This window comes from Rhincodon typus, chromosome 27 (assembly GCF_021869965.1).
Source record: "Rhincodon typus isolate 14 chromosome 27, sRhiTyp1.1, whole genome shotgun sequence".
Taxonomy (NCBI): domain Eukaryota; kingdom Metazoa; phylum Chordata; class Chondrichthyes; order Orectolobiformes; family Rhincodontidae; genus Rhincodon; species Rhincodon typus.
The window spans coordinates 24,593,129-24,610,115 of NC_063358.1; the positions used below are offsets into that span (position 1 = coordinate 24,593,129).

At 36.0% G+C, this 16,987-nt stretch overlaps 1 protein-coding gene across 4 annotated transcripts in view; it reads left to right on the top strand.

Annotated features, from left to right (window-relative positions):
• ago3b (argonaute RISC catalytic component 3b) overlaps window positions 1-16,987 on the top strand; it is a 91,565-nt gene that overhangs the window by 71,894 nt on the left and 2,684 nt on the right. Inside the window, exons 15-20 of one of the 4 annotated variants that reach the window (XM_048612839.1) lie at window positions 542-736; window positions 1,730-1,864; window positions 2,039-2,140; window positions 3,975-4,174; window positions 5,198-9,628; window positions 11,300-16,584. In XM_048612839.1, coding sequence (XP_048468796.1) covers window positions 542-736; window positions 1,730-1,864; window positions 2,039-2,140; window positions 3,975-4,174; window positions 5,198-5,306 — 741 coding nt within the window. In that variant the 3' untranslated portion in view covers window positions 5,307-9,628; window positions 11,300-16,584. Of the gene's footprint in view, window positions 1-541; window positions 737-1,729; window positions 1,865-2,038; window positions 2,141-3,974; window positions 4,175-5,197; window positions 16,585-16,987 lie in introns of those variants that run through there. The other 3 variants (XM_048612841.1, XM_048612838.1, XM_048612840.1) reach the window with 3 other exon arrangements.

Consider the following 16,987-nt stretch of genomic DNA (forward strand, 5'->3'; position numbering starts at 1 on the left):
TCGAGCCTCAAACAATGTAACCTGTATGCCTCTTAAGTCTTTTTGACATCTGTACATCCTTTGCTTGCTGTGATCTGCCTGTACTGCTTGTAAACAAAGCTTTTCACTCTATTTTGGTACACATGACAATAAAATCAATCAATCAAACAAATGATTCTCTGGTTCTAATTAGATGGATTAGAATAGAGCCAGGTGAGAGCAGTCCCACCCACTGGATTCACAGAGCAGAGTTTTTGGCAATCACCTTAAAGATTGCAAACAGGTCAAGAATGACAAGGATGGAATGTTTACCTTTGTCACAGTCACATAACATGTCAATTTTACTATTGACGAAGGGAAAAATTCACTTGTCGCTGACTGTTGTGCTTCAGTATGAAGGCAGCTTAATGTTTGACCTATTTGATTGTGTTGCCCACATTCCTATATATGCAAATTTGGGTCATCAGGATCTTTTCATTTTCAAACCCCCTCACATCATTCATAAAGCGAGTTATCAGTGCATTAATCAGTCTGAGTACAATTGTCTGATTGCTTTTTCAAGGTTGTGGGCAGTATGGACGCCCATCCTAGTCGTTATTGTGCCACTGTGCGTGTTCAGAGACCTCGACAGGAGATCATTCAAGACCTAGCTTCAATGGTTCGAGAACTTCTCATCCAGTTTTACAAATCAACCCGCTTCAAGCCCACTCGAATTATATTCTACCGAGACGGTGTTTCTGAGGGGCAATTCCGTCAGGTAAGTGTAGTTCAACGTAACTATCATATCAGTTGTATTCTGTGCTCAAAGCTAATCAATGCAAGTTTCTAATTAAAGCTGGTATGACAAACATATTTTGCAATTATCTTTATAAATTTGTTATAACCAATTCAGGACAAACTCTGCTACATTTCTCTCACTCTGTGTGGAAATCTCTGTGCTGAAACCAACATAAGTATGAAAGTACCGTGTGATAACAAAGTTGTACTGAATGCTTCACTTTGCCAGTTTACTATTAAATGCAATATTTTCCTCCCATGGGCATAAATTTGAACTCTGAAAACACACAATGTCTGGAACAAGTGCAAAATCTGCTTCCATTTGGTTTTGATGGAGGGTGGACAAGGGACAGGCACTGCTCACAGGAAATGGGTTGACGACTTAAATATATTACTTGCCTTCATTTTTAACAATCATTCTAATTTTAATGGCACTCAACAGCTCAGAGGGGCGGAAAGTAGTTGAATCCATGAGGCAGTCCCTTTACAGAGCTGCCTGTCGGCAAGAAACACAATGGTAAAGCCTGCAGACAGACTAACCAGTAACTCCTAATCTCCCAATTTAGCTACCCCTCACTCCTGCTATAGAAATCTCCCAGGACATGAACCTCCCATGGGGTCCCTTCCTCAAAATCAAGACACCTCTTAACCACCATGGGATGGCCTCATTGCTATTCCTACTCAACAATCTATATTTTCCAATACATTTTCCTAATCTAAATAGTCTCCATTTTGTAAATCATGCTAAATATGGATGGAAAATCCACAGGAAAAATATTAAATTAATCTTGCAGATTTTCCTGCCTTCCGATGCTCTTATCCTACCCTGTCCCCATAACTCTTACAGAACATAGCTCTAGATTAAAATCCAGCCCATGATGTAATCTTGGGTGTAGCTGAATCCTTCAACTTTATGGAGCCACTTAATTGGCATTTCCCACCTATCATACTTCCATTTGCTTTTATGCTGTAGGTATTGTATTGTGAGCTATTGGCAATTCGAGAAGCCTGCATCAGCCTGGAAAAGGACTATCAGCCTGGCATCACATACATTGTTGTGCAGAAACGTCATCACACTCGATTGTTCTGCGCTGATAAGAATGAGAGGGTAAGAATTAGGATGAGAATCTCTCACCTGATCCATCTGGCTTGGGGAGTTTTATAACATGAGTTAAATCTTCAAATAGCCATTAAACTCAGTCATTTTTCTTAATGAGAACTAAATGTGAAATCGTACGTAATGTTTAAGATGAGATTTTTTTTTATTCCCTCTGTCTGAAAGGTTGGAAGAAGTGGAAATATTCCAGCAGGAACAACTGTAGACACAGATATCACCCACCCATATGAATTTGATTTTTATCTCTGCAGCCATGCTGGAATACAGGTATGAAATGAAAGTTTGATAGCACAATATTTTTATTCCTGGAGGATAAAGCAGAGAAATGTGTGAAAATATTTTTCTGGATTTTTCCCATGTTTACAAGTACCAGTTCTGTTAAGAGGGAAGATGAGTAAATAACTGGAGTTTAGAGCAGACAGCAAGCACATCCTGCTGGCTGCCATTTTAAAAAAACGCAGTTGTTGCAAAAAGGGGCATTTTTCTCCTTTTGAGTAAGCTCTCATAGCTTTAATTTTGTCTGTGTAATGTACTGAAGCCTAAAGAGATTGTACCTAAACAATATTATGGATTGCCTTTTACCAAGGAAAGAATCAGTTTTATTTATGTGACCTTTCATTACCTCATGACATCACAATGGACTTTGTAGCCAATTAAATACTTTTGGAGTGTAGTCATTGTTGTAAGGAAATGCAACAATCAGCATTCCCTCTAAATTTTTTTCTTCCTTGTGAACCTCCTGAGGTCCATGTGCAGTAGCGACTTCCAGTCCTAGATGTCAAAACTGTGATCAGCATTGACACACCGATTGCCATGTACAGAAACTCAGAACAGCAGCTGAGAGGAAACGCTGTCAGCAACGAATTTGCTCACAGCGTGGTCCTGCAAATACCAACATGCTAAATGACCAAACAATCACTAGATAAGCCAGATGAACTTTCGTGCTCTTCAGTATAGTGCTATATTCATTGTGCTTTGTTCTTTAAATCCAGACAGGTGAATTTCATAAATGATTACAATCATTTTGACAAAGTGGATTAATTAAAAACAGCCAGTGCTAATTTGTTGAAGGCACATCATTAATTAATTTGATTGAGTTTTCTTACGATCAAGTGAGCAAGGTTAAATCAGCTCCTGTCTTTTTAACCTCCTTGGTTAATTGCAACATAGATTTTTAATTCTTTTTAGCAAGTAAATTTATCACACTTCAGCTAAAAACGTAGTTTACTAGATTGAAATGAAAGACCCAGTTACAAAATTTGCTTACATGAAAGAAAGAGGAATTTTATTACTTACCCCAAGAAAAGTATTAAAATATGACATCTAACATACACACAAACATAGATACAATTTGCCAAAGGGGAGGCAGTGTCCAGGACAAAAGGAAGATGAAGAAATGTCCTTACTGTTTTGAAGTGTTGGGTTTAACCTGAGACAACAATTGTTTAATTCTTGTCTCATAACTTCAGCAGTAGTGAAATTTGTGAATGAATTTTTTGTGAATAAATGTTTCATCAATTTGGTTTTCACCAGGCACTGTCTTCAAGAAGCTGACAGAAACAGGGAAAAGAGAGCGCGCTTACCATTTTTGTTAATTTTAGCTTAAACTGATCCTTGTTTATTAATGGTTGGCTCATCCTGGCTCGGTGACCACCATAGCCATCTTAAGTCAGCAATTTTTATTTAGGATACCTTACCCTTAGCCTCAGGTAGATTGGGCACTTTTTTGACTAAAAGTGACCGCGTTAAGGTCTTCCATGAATATCCGCAGTATACAGGGTGATCAGAGTAACAGTTATCACATAGAGTGGTTTTGCACCCTATTTTCACTCAAGTTTATACAGTGAACAAATGGCTCAGGCCCTTTTTACAAGTTTTCTGATAAAGCCAATCTTATCATCCATGGAAATATAGAAATAACAACCTGTACACTGATCAGTGAACGTAGATTCAGTATATATAATGTCTTTTAAAGTTTTACCCATATTCAGCTTGGACCACTCTAGCATGCCTAGTAAAGGAGACTGTCTAGAGGAAGTAAGTATATTTGTAAGAGGATAACGGGATTTTAAAAATTTGCCAAGATTATTATTTGTTTCAGGGTACGAGTCGCCCCTCTCATTACCATGTTTTGTGGGATGACAACTGCTTCTCTGCGGATGAACTTCAGCTCCTCACCTACCAGCTATGTCACACTTATGTGCGCTGCACACGCTCAGTCTCTATCCCAGCACCAGCCTATTATGCACATCTAGTGGCATTTAGAGCAAGGTACCACCTGGTGGACAAAGAGCATGACAGGTAAGAAAGACGATATGTTGTCATTGTTAAATGCATATTCTGTGTTGTGTCCATGGTCTTTACATGTCAGGTTTTCTCAAGTTGATGAAGCAAGCAATAGACAATATCGTTAGCAGTGATTTGGGATTCACAGGTATGGAACTTGCATAAGTTAAAATCGCCAAAAGTTTTGCTTGAATGTCAAATTTAGGCTGTTCGTTCTTCAGCTGGAAGAATAATTAATTTCAGAATTTCAAACATTATTTTTGACTGCTTACAATACAATGCTGAAGTAAGCTAAGACAGACTGGCACTCAGTTGAAACAAGTTTGGCGCTGGGGTGAAAGAAACTGGACCAATGTGATGGAGATAGTGATGTTGGAGAAGATGGGCAAAGAGTGATTTTGTTTTTCACCGTATAGCTTAAATTTTTGTTACTAATAATAAACCTGTGGACACTGATTATCAAACAGGAAATCATTAAAATATTGAGTTTAAAGTTATTCTCCATATTCAAAGAATAAAATTAGCAAATTGGAGGCGTATGATAGACACTTGAGTTTTCAATACTCTTTTGTTACTTGATGTAGTTACTTGTTCCCTGCACATGGATGTTTGCAGTTTGTTTTCTTTTCGTTAGTGTAATTTTAGCTTTCCAGAAGCAACAGAAAACCTTTTGATGTTTATGAGAGCTGGGTTCAGCTAAATATTGTATAACTTTTGTGTGAATTTCAATGACTGCCAAAACTTCCATCAAATGAAGCAACACTTTGTTTATCCAGACATAGCAATTACACAAAGCTCTGTGGATAAAATTAATCTCTTTCTTAATTTTCTTGCAATGTAATAAATGTCAACAATGTCCAGGTCTATAACACCTATTGCAGTATAACTTCTATAAGTAGACTTGGAGGCAGTAATTGTATTCTATGTAGACATGATTATATTAGTTTATTATGTTTTTTGTTAATGTATATCCAGAAAAATAAAGATATTCAAGTAGGAGTTTGTCCAGTTTTGATTATCTTTCTCCAATATTCACAGCGCTGAAGGCAGTCACATTTCTGGACAGAGTAACGGACGTGACCCGCAGGCTCTTGCCAAGGCTGTGCAGATCCACCAGGACACCTTACGCACAATGTACTTCGCTTGAGTTTGGGAATTTCTCTCCAGAAAGAACCGAAGATTTCAGCCTACATTTCCAGTGGGGTCAGTTTACGGGCAATGTCTCCAGCCATACTGTAACTTTCACTGTGCGGAGACAATAGTTTCAATAAACTGGCGGAAAGGGATTGTTTACCTACGAAGATCATAGCACTATTATGCAATACGAAACCAGCCAACTGCTCTGTGTGTGTGTGTGTATGTGTGTGTGCGTGTGCTCCGTCAGACCTCATGTCTGTGTCTTTCCTTTTTCCTTTGTCAGTATAGTTTCCTTTTTGCCTTTACCTCAGTGTTTGGCAGCACAAAACTCATCTTTATCAAGCAACACAAAAATGGACAAAAAAATGTTCCACAAACCTTGGATCTCAAAAGTAGTCACTGATTAGGTCAGATATCCAGCCATTCACTTTAGTCCTCAACTTTGTGAGGGTGGGGAGGTTGCTGTAGGTGAAAAAGACATGTTTGAAAATATACTCTACCAGTTCTTCTTGAGATTCAAGAAGTCCCACCTCCACTGTGCCACTGTTCAAATTCCATTTACTGGTTGAGTTATCAAATAAGTCAACTGACTGTTGAGTATAGCTAGTAGTTGTGGCTCAGCTTCATAACCAGAGCAGTGGAATTTTACATATAGAAGATAAAATCTAGGACTCGGATGTGCTTGAGCAATGATGATGAGAGAGAAACTTTTGAAAATTCCAAGATTTGGGGGCTCTGTTTAATGTAGAAACTTTTGCTGTTTCTTTTATTGTTTACTTGCTAGCTCACAACTAAATGTGACTTTTTTGTTTTAGCGTCCTTATATTTATTAGAAAAAAAATGCTTAATTTAATATGAATTTACATTAAAGTATAGTAGCATCAATCTTATTTAGTTCTGGAATGTAACCGTGTTGTATACTGACAGAACATTGCTACCGTTAGTGCAATAAGCGGTTGGTAAGAAAGCCCGTGTCCTATGCTGTAACGGAGCAGCAGTTGTACCACTATAACCGTGGGAGATTGGACACCTCCGCACTTCAGAACCTTATCAGTTTTAATAAGAAAAAAAAAGTTGAATGCAAAAAAAAGTAGGGCTGGGATGTTTTAATGTTAGTTTATTGGGACTTTATTTAATTTACACATCTAATCACTGAAATGTGAATTTTTTTCAAATATTTTTCTGTTTTATTTCAGTCATTCCATTTTAAGATAATATACCAAGTTTTTTATTTGGAATTTTTTCATAAAAGTTTGACTTGTTTCATTGATACAAATCTCATGATGTTGTTTGCACTTTGTAAAACCTCATGAACTGCATATTTTATCCAATGGTTGTCATTGCACTGGCTCGAACCGCAATATACAAAATGCTGCAGCCTTCTTGATGGATGGGCATTGCTTGAGTCCCAGCCCTACAAAACAGCCTCTCCTCCACATGAAAAAAAAATGTACTTTTACAGAATTCAAAAGTAACTAGAATATTGTGGAAACCAAGAAGAAACTGCAGAATTTTCCTCCCCTTCCACAAAAAGCAGGCTTATTGTCATTTGATTATAAAGCAAACTCAAATCTTTCTCAATTTATTACACACTTGCCTCGAACATAAGGGCTGATATTCTATGAACTCTGGCATGCAAACTTGCAATGGATATTCCAGCTTTAAAAAGGAATGTAGTGCCTATTTTGTCATAACTGATTCTTCAGGCACAATTGCAGTAATAAAATATGAAAAGTCTATCAGGTTTATCTCTCTTCCTTCAGCCCCTCAAAAGTGATGAAATAGAGTCAGATTAAATCAAATTAAGTTAATAAGAAAGTCTTAAGTTTTATTAATTGGGGAAGGTGAATTACAATGAATATTTTCTTTTTAAATCCGACTTCCATTCTCAACTTTACAGAAGTGATCCATAGAGCGCAGGACATAGTATATATAAAAAAAGCAAAGTTTTGATTGGCTTCTTGCAGTGAATTAGACAGTGGTTTGCTTGAGAAATTTTAAGTAAATCTACTTTTCAAATACTGGGTTTTTTAAAAACAGTCAATGGGGTTGATTTCACCACCAGTCTCACTGAGATAGGATTAATACAATGTAAAATCACAGGAATCTGTTTTTTCTTGGTATTTTCTTTCATTTGCAGATCTGTTATTGTTCTTGATGTACATTATAGCCTGAAAGATCTTTTAAAAGCATCAAAATATCTCCTTTGATATCATTTTTTTTTAAATCTAGATACTGTTGGCTGTTTTTATTAAGCTTCACAAAGCTGATCAGGAAATGTTGCTCAGAGAACTCTGTTTCGCAAATAACTAACCATCTCTTCCTGGATTCCCCAGATCATGTCAAGGGCTATATGATTTTAGTCAGGAGAGTACCTATTTGAGGGGAATCTTTACTCTGGAAGCATCTTTTGCAGAGGCCACCTTTGTGGACATATTTTTTCTTTAGAATCAATTTTGTTGATCATATTTGTATTTTGAAAAATATTGTTTTTTATGAGGTAACATTTTGGCCCAAACCAGAATTATGGCTACGACTATTAAAGTGATTCTTGCAAAATGTATAGATCCTGTCAGCATGCTGCTACAGATTTCGCATCACTTTCAAATCCTTCACTGAACAGCTGAAAAACCACAAAGGCAATCAGATAATTCAAAGTCTGTAGATGAAATAGGAGTAGGAGTAGTGTCATATTCATTGTAACTTCTCAGCTTATAAAGTATTGACCATCTTTGATTACATCATCCCTGAAAAGATTGTTCAGGTGGACGAATAATCAGTGCCGGAAAATCAAGAGAAAATACCAAAAGAAACAACCCAATGCAGGCTTGTTTGAGAACTATATATTACCCTTTGCAGGGATCGAGGGGCTGTTTGGATTACTAACTAAATCCATCACAAACAAAGGGAAAATAAAATTTTAAATGATGACGATATTGGCAAATTGTGTACAGTTGTCCCAAGAGAATGAATGTATACTATGTCCAACTTGACATAGATAAACAATCACAAGAGCTTGTTCCACAATGTGGAGATTCAGTTAGAAATAGACTTTTGGATGAACACATAATCTACCAAATTTTACCAAAGCACTCCAAACTAACTGGCATCTCGCTGTTTAAATCTATCTGGCGTAAGTAATTACTACATCCTTTCACCCATTTATCATTCTGATCAAACGTTTTTTAAAAATTGTTCTGATTCTCACTCTTGCAAAAATATACTTTATTTTCAAGTGATCTGACTGCAAAAGAATACTTTGCTTTCCCCAGCTTATCAATGTATTCCTTGTTCTGATCTAAACTGCTTAATAATAAAGAAACAGTGCTCATACCTCAGCTTATCTGAATTCATGATCATTACACATCTGTTCTGTTCTTTTTTCGCCACCACCAAAATGCGTAATTGTATGTCACTTTAAATCATTTAGTTTTTGTAAAAAAAAATCCTGTAGGACTATCCCCCACCCCCACCTCTACTCCCCCAAAAGTAGCTCAGCAATTCTAAGATTTAATGACATTTACTAGAGCTAATCATATATATGCAGTGGCTGCATGCAACATATTTCAAATTAACTCACTAGCTCCCTATGAGCTATATCTGAAGGGGAGGAGAGTTCTGCAGTCAAGCCACACCAGGACTTTAATACTTGGTGCCTTTGTCATGTTCCATTTGGTCTCTGTGGATCTAATTTAATTGAGCCGATGCCGAATCTGAATCACAATTCAAATCACCACTGTTTACTTTAGACAATGTACAATAATGGTGTACATGGAATGCTGCTCTTGCAATTTTACAAACTGATAGCATTTAAAACAGAATGCTTCCTTGTACTGCATATTTATCAGTCAGATATTTCATTAATGTCAATCTGTAAATTCGAGGTTTTCTGTGAGGAGGGGCATGTGTCCCTGTACCATACCCATCAGCTAAGTTTGTGAATGCCTGCATAAAGTGCCAATTGCATTTGCAGACTAATGTCATTATGTACCAGTGTTGGGAGGGCAGTGAGACCGATAGCTGCTATTTGTTAATCAGTATCAGACAATAACTGCACTAGGAATTGAAGAGATTCTCACAGTTCCTACTTACAAGAGTGAAGGAAAGAATGTAGTGATTGACCAGTATAAAAATTGAATCAGGCCAGCTTTTACCAAGCCCCTTATTGTGATTTTTTTTTTTTTTTCAGAATATTACCTACTGGTTTAAATTTTAGTACTGGTTTATTGTTAACCTGTACTGGGAGACACCACAAAACAAAAGAATTAGTGCACGTGAAAACCTGACTGCCTGCCTGTATTAATGTCACCACATTACAATTGTAACAATCAGGTACAGGTTCTGGAAAGTTGGCAATACATGCTGTATCTATCTTGGTACCTCTTAGTATTTGTAGTAATGCTGGGCCTTTTACAAGCATAGCATCTATTTTAGTGTACTGGAATGATCTCTCTCAATACCAGTCTAGTACCACTCGATGCAATATCTACCACTACATATGTAATAAGTGCTGGAATTGATTTTACTGAATACCTATGCTGTACAGGTCTAGTATCTGTGCCATTAATGTTTTGGTATGGGCACGGACTTGGAATGCAGATGTGGCATTTGTACTGGTCTATTGCTATAGGAAAGGGGTGGCTTCAGCATTTACGCTGATCCATTTTAATTATTTTTTTGAAGATCAGTCCTTAGAAAGTGCCTTTACAGAAGCTGGTGCTGTAGAAATTTTTTTTTGTTCATTATGTGGCTGAAACAGTTTTATATAATGCCAAGAATATGACAGTATCCTGTAGCTGATGTATTTAATGGCAGTTTCTACTAAGTCAGGACCAAGATGGGGACGATAATACGAAAAGCTTTGAAGAACACTCTCAATACACAACCTAACCAGAAAATGATACAGAATAGGAGCTATGATTGTTGTGAATTGACAACGTTTCTTTCAACTCTATCTCCAAGTTGAGAATATTTTCCTGTTTTGTAAATGTTTATATGTCAACGTTCTGCTCAACTCCTTCCATTAGAAACTTCATGTCTAGTAGGAGAGATGAGTGATACAGGCCTAATGTGTGTTTTGAAGTGTGATAACAGAGTGCATGCAGTATATTAATTCTAATTTGTTTGTAACTATGACAAAAACTTTATAGTTGGCCAACTGCACTCTGTGGTGCTCCTATTATTGGGCCTATATCTTCTTATCTCCACAAGTTAGAGATGATGATATTTTCAGTAAGCAAATGAATCTCTGCAAGGCAGTTTTCCAGTTTCTGAAATGGTGAACATGTATTTACATGTAAACATATATATACATTTTGGTTCTCATCACATTCTACATCTATTCTGAAGAACTCAGATTGTATTTTTTGTTTAAACAAAGGAGCTGTTTATAATTTGATGCAATAACGTGAAAAAACCCTCTTAACGAACATACTTAAATGTGCTTACTAGTAGAGCCAGAATTTCAGGTAAGGAGTATTCATTCACTGAGGATTACATATTTTTTTTGCATTCTATTTAATTCTAATTCAAAGGAACCAATCTGGCAGAGCCAGTGAACTAGAGAATGTGTTTATTTGTGGGCAGTACATTCAAAGGTTTCCATCTTAAATATAAGTTAACTGTGTTTCTTTCTAACACTGACATAACAGTAAGAGAACTGCTATCATCTGAAGATGGTCTTGCTTTTATTAAATCAACAAATCTTGCATTGCTCCTGTAGTAACGTGAGCAGCTAAGCAATCCACAACAGCAAAAGCCTTACTTGTTTGTTGTTGATGATCAGCTGGCATAAAATGGGGGACGGGAGTTGAGGAGATTACTACAATTGTTACTCTGGAATTGTGGATTAGAGAGGGGAGAATTTGGCAGGGTTACTGCTTCGGGTCACAGTGATCTGCTATCTCTGCTGTGGGTGCAAATGTGTAAATATAGATGAGGACTGAATCTGCTTTGCTGCAGCATTCTCAATGAATGAACAGTTTGCTATCATTTTGTCTCCAGGTCCACTCATGTACCTTGCCTTATTGGACATGGCTCAAGAATCAATTCTTTTACAAAGAGAAGGGTAGAACACTGGAAAAAAAAAATTTCAATGTCTTAATTGTTTTCTACAGTTTGTTCCAATTGGATTGTACTGTTTGTGATAATCCTTACGAAGTAAACTGTCATTTACTCTTCACTCCAAGGAGGCAGAAGCAGTAATTGGGTAACATTTCTTTCCCTAATGAATTCCAAATAACTAATCTGATTGATATGAATAACAAAGTTGAAACTTCAACTTTTCAAACTGGTTTCACTATCTAGATTTTCACAGCTCAATGTTTCAGTATGTTCTTGGAATTATGCTTTAAAAATATTTTTGAAATGATATTTTGTATTAGCATATTGAGTCTATTAGATTTCTGATGGTTTGATCATATTTTGGGTGGATTGACCCCTTTTTTAAATGTATTCTAGAGTAAGTAAAATAATCTTAAAATAAGCAAGTAATCAATTATATCAATAGTATCATAGAATTATATAGCACACAATTAGGCTATTTGCCCCATTGTCTGAATAGGCTCTTTGGAATAGTTGTCTAATTTATTCCACACCACATCTTTTTCCACAAAACCTTGTAAACTAGTCCTCTTCAAGTGTGTCAATTGCCCTTTGAAAGTTCCTATGGAATTTACCTTCTCAACGGTTTCAGATAACATAATTTCTGAATGAAGTATTTATTGTTCCCCTCTCATTCTTATAGTTAATTTACGACAGCCTCAGGTTCTTGATCCACAGAAAACAAACCTTTTCATAATTTTGAATATTCTATAAAGTAGAAATGTGAGAAGGTGTACAGCACAGAAAGAGGCCATGTAGCCTCTTATAGCCAGTTGTGTCCACGCTGGTTGTAAAAAGACACATTTAGTCTTGTTCCATCTTCTAACTTCTGGTCCACATAACCTGTGGGTTATGGTGCCTCAAGAGCATATCTAAATGCTTCTTGAATACAATGAGGATTTCTACCTCTACCCCTTCAGGCAGAGTTCCAAACTTTTACCGCCTTCTAAATAGAAAATAATGACTCCTCAACCTCCTTTAATTCTTCTACCAATTGCGTATATCTCTGTCCTCCTTATTATTGACCTGTCTGTTAACAGAAGTAGATCTTTCCAATCCACTCTATCCAGATGCCTCATGGTTTTATAAAACACCGTTAAATATCTCCTTAACCTTTTCTGCAAGGAGGACAATTCCAGCTTCAATTTTCTTCCCCACAATTGATTTTCTTTATCCTCGTAAACCTAAGCTGCATCTTCTCCAATGCCTTGACATCCATTCTAAACCTTTAACTATTACCAATAGTAAAAAGAAGTTGGATGGGACAGTAATATAATCATTAAAGTACTCATTTTCCATCTGCATTCTTATTAGCTTATAACTGGACCCACTTATTTACTTCATGGAGAAGAAGATGATGTTAAACTTGTGAGAATGTAAATTATAGAAATAGTGACAAAATTAAATGTGGAAAAGTAAATCATATAGAACTGGTCACGAGAATGTTTTCATTGTATGTTGCTTGTACTGCATAGAGTAAAATGTTTTGTTGAATGAGAATTTTATGAAGAGGAATTTATTTGATTTTTTTTTAATCTATTAGAAACACTATTCATGACTATGGTCGGCAGTTTGCGTTCCAGCGCTACCTGAAGCTTAAACTTAAACTGAATGCATGTGAAGTTGATGAATTTATGTTAAAAAAGAATCATATCCTGGGCTGGAAGAGAAGGCAAAAGAAAAAGAAATGTTACTAACTATGTCTCCTCTCACAGCAAGCATACCTCCTGTTAGCCTGGCACAGTAACATTTGTGTCAGGCTCAAGGAGAACTCTTGGAGTTTTCCTTCTCATATGAAGGATGAAAACTTGTAGTGGTTGGTGGTTGTGTATGGTGAGCGTTCTGTTTTAAGGAAGCTTGGGATTAAAAAACACTGCACCTCAGTAACCTTCATATGCTGCATAAAAAATACTGCTTTTGGTTACATTATATCTGCTGCACATGCTTGACAGTACACTTTAACATGTTTAAAAATTGTCTTAATAGCAGTTATCGAATTGGATTTTTAATGGAAAAAATGAGCCTTTATTTTGTGGTTATTTCTGAGAGTTAACTCTTATTTATTACTAATGTTTAGCATACTGCAGTGTAACATATGCATTAGTGTTGCAATTATACATTTAGAGGGAGGGCCTCTGCTATCGCTTGTTGCCTTTTTCTTCAGAGGAGATGAGTGTGAATTTGAAATTATCATAAATGTTTTTGGATGTTCTACCTATTACTGTTGAGGTTGCTTAGAATAGATCACTGGCCTTCATTAAAGAATTACAAGAACTTTGCAAGTAAATCTTGCAAAAGATGAAATCTTAAATTAGAGGTGAAAAACATTGGTTCTTTAGTCCATTAATACTAATCTACATGTGCTTTTTTTTTAATGAATTCCTTTAAGTGTTATCGTGGCATTAGCGTATCTACGGGATAGCAAAGATTTTGCAGCCACCAAAAACTAGTTTTTAACTGAAATCCTACAGCGATAGTCTGTGCAGGCAGTTGTGGAATTCATTGCAGGGTGTATCCTGTGTTGTAAGTCAGGATAATGAAGGCCACTGATTTTTTTTTGTATATGTTAAATTAAACCCATTGGATTGTTTCTTTTGTTAAACACTCTCACACTCAAGTGGCCAAATAACAATCCATAAATTTCCAAAGTGACCTCAGTTGAGCTTCATGCCGTGTGACATTTGTTCTAATTTTTATAATTAAATTGAAATTGACCTGTGGCATCTGTAAAAGTTCAGCTTTGGTCCAAGTTACTAAAACTGCAAATTTTTTTTTGGTTTTACCTGAAATTGGCAACAATATGATAGGTCAGCAGTGAAGGCAATGGTCTGTAATGGGAATTGAGAAAACCATACTGAGCTATGTGGGAGAGAATCAAATGACAGTATTCATTTCTGTTGCTTTAAATGTCAAAGTGGTGATTTAATCCACTGGATAACTTATTTCACTGCCATCAAATATCATTTTCTTTACAACATCATATTCAGTTCTCTGGCAATGTAACAATTCTTGTGTGAAAGTTTGGAATTCCCACTTTTACGGCTCCTTTCACCATACACCATTCCCTAACCAAAAAATTACCTGCAGAATGCTTTCTAGATCTCTGGTCATTCTTGATCCAGATGTTTGGAGAGCAGCTGTTGTGGGTGACTTGCCAGCTGAATTTTCCCTCCCTCTGGAAAAGTGCCTGACCTTGACTGAATGCTTCCCTGACTGCATGGCTGAGTTTGAGAATTTACCATGTGGGGAATGGCAAGCCATTTATGTTTTACCAGTCCATAGTACGGTATGTTACAGGATCAAAGTGCTTCTGTGCCATGCCATTGGCGTTGTAATGAATCTTAATTGCATCGGTGCAGGTTTCCATATAATAAAAATAAACTTTTTAATCAATGTAATGCTGGTTCTATGTCTACATTTCTGCCTGTGTTATGAACAAGCAGTGACAGCTGCATCAAATACATATGTCACTGGGACCCATCACACACAATTGTAATAATCTGGCTGTTAATGTCACCTGAAACAGCTCTCTGGGAAAGAAAGAATATAATGAATATCCCATTGATTACCCAAGTTAAACTGGGATCCCTGCATTTCCTGTTTATATACCTTTTACATATTTAAGTCAGAAATATCTAACTTGTTCAATGCTGACTTCCCAGGAGATCATTTCTGTATTAACCCTCTTGAGTATCAAATAAGATTTGCTTTGTCTTTTGTTTGCAGTTACTCTCTTTATTTATAATGTTCAGTGTTGTGTCTTGAGTACCCATTAACCTTTGGCATCACTGCGATGTTATTGAATCATCCTCTGTAATTGCATTGTTGAAACTGCGGCTGTGTTTTTGTGGCAGTTGAACTTCAATAGGTTATCAAACTCTAGCAAATGATTACTTGTTTTCACCCAGGCAGACCATAATAAGCATTGTATTTTAAAAATTCATCAACCTAAATGTGCTTTACAGTTTTCTAAATATGCATCAATATATAATGCCTTCAAACTTGTTTTCACTATCTGACAAGTGACGCACATTAATTGAGAAACGCACAGAGCCTCAAGAACAGTTTTTAAATTCAAAGTATCCTGTGAATAAAATAGATTGTAATCTTGCATTTGGTGCATAATTGTTACTGTAGTCCTCAAGAGGGTTAATATTTGTATAACATGTTTTTGTAAATGTGTTCATAATTTCTAAGAATTTCTTGCTTGGTCCATTCTTGTAACAAAGAAAGGAACTTGACTTCTTTTGTTAAAGTGCAAATATATTTGCCAATTAACTTGGATTTTATAGTCCCTAGATATTTGATCCAGAATTTTGTGGAACTGGGCAAACAGTTTTCCTTTACAAATCCTAGCAATCTCTTCCAGGATATTTTCAAAATATGTTTTTCCTCCATATACATTTTGGGAATTAAATTTTCTTTACATATGAAGAATTCAATTAAAATTCCAAAACTTAAAATGTTGTATAGTAACATGCAAAGCAATTGATCATGTGATTCTGTAGAGAAGTTTTGTTGTACATGATAACATCACTTGTATAATTGCTGATTGAAACTTCTCAAAGTATTTGGGGACCACGTTGGATTTGTCTCTTAAAATAATGTATTTTCTCAGCTGATAAAACCTGCGATCCAACAATATTATTATACAGTTTCAAAGTGTTCACTATGAAACCTCTGAACATTACTCAGCCAGATATCACAGGTTTATTTAATTCTTTATTAAATTTGAAAACTAGATTTTTGTTTTAAAGTCATGGCATTATACATTTCTAAATTCAAAATATTCTTGGAATAGGCTCCAAAAGAGAGATTATGATTTTATTTAATTTTGATTTTTGCTGCAAATCATCGTTTGTTACTAAAAATGTTTACACTTTCAATGTATTATCTCCCTCCAATTCACAAATCAGTAAAATGGTGTACCCAGAGCATTTCCCATCAGTTACATACTAACAGTACATGATCCTGGCAACCTCTTATGGGTTGTCCTACACTGTCAGCCAGTGGTATGTTTCCCAGTCTTAATATATAGTAAAATCAAATCTACAGTGTCGCAAAAAAATCTGTAACAAAATCCTATAGGTTATTTGACTAAATCTATTGTAATTTTTTAATGTAACTCTCTTGTTCAGTGTTACTGTCCTCTTCAATAAAAGTTTATTTCAATACATTAATGTTAAGACAAGTCCCAATATTTCTTGATTCTCTAGTTCGGTTTTGCCAAGCAAACAACGTGTGCAGGTTTGAGTATATTTTGTTGTCTTAATTGACAACTTTAGGTTTGTGCAGCATCTTGGACTTTGGTCTTTCAACCCTAATACCGGAGTTAAAACCACCTCAGACTGATGGGATAAAAGTCTCCTATCAGTTACCAGAGTCTTATGCAAAATCTGCAGCAGTCGCAATCTATCATCATACAAAACTGATTATGATTTCATAATGAGAGTAATTACAGCTAAGATTTATGTAATACCTTTAACATTAGAAAAGTTCCCAAATGACTACACATTTGAGAATCAGGCGCAAGAGAACAATTGGTTGAGAGGTAATGAGAAAAAATATTTTGCAGGAGATGAGAAATTA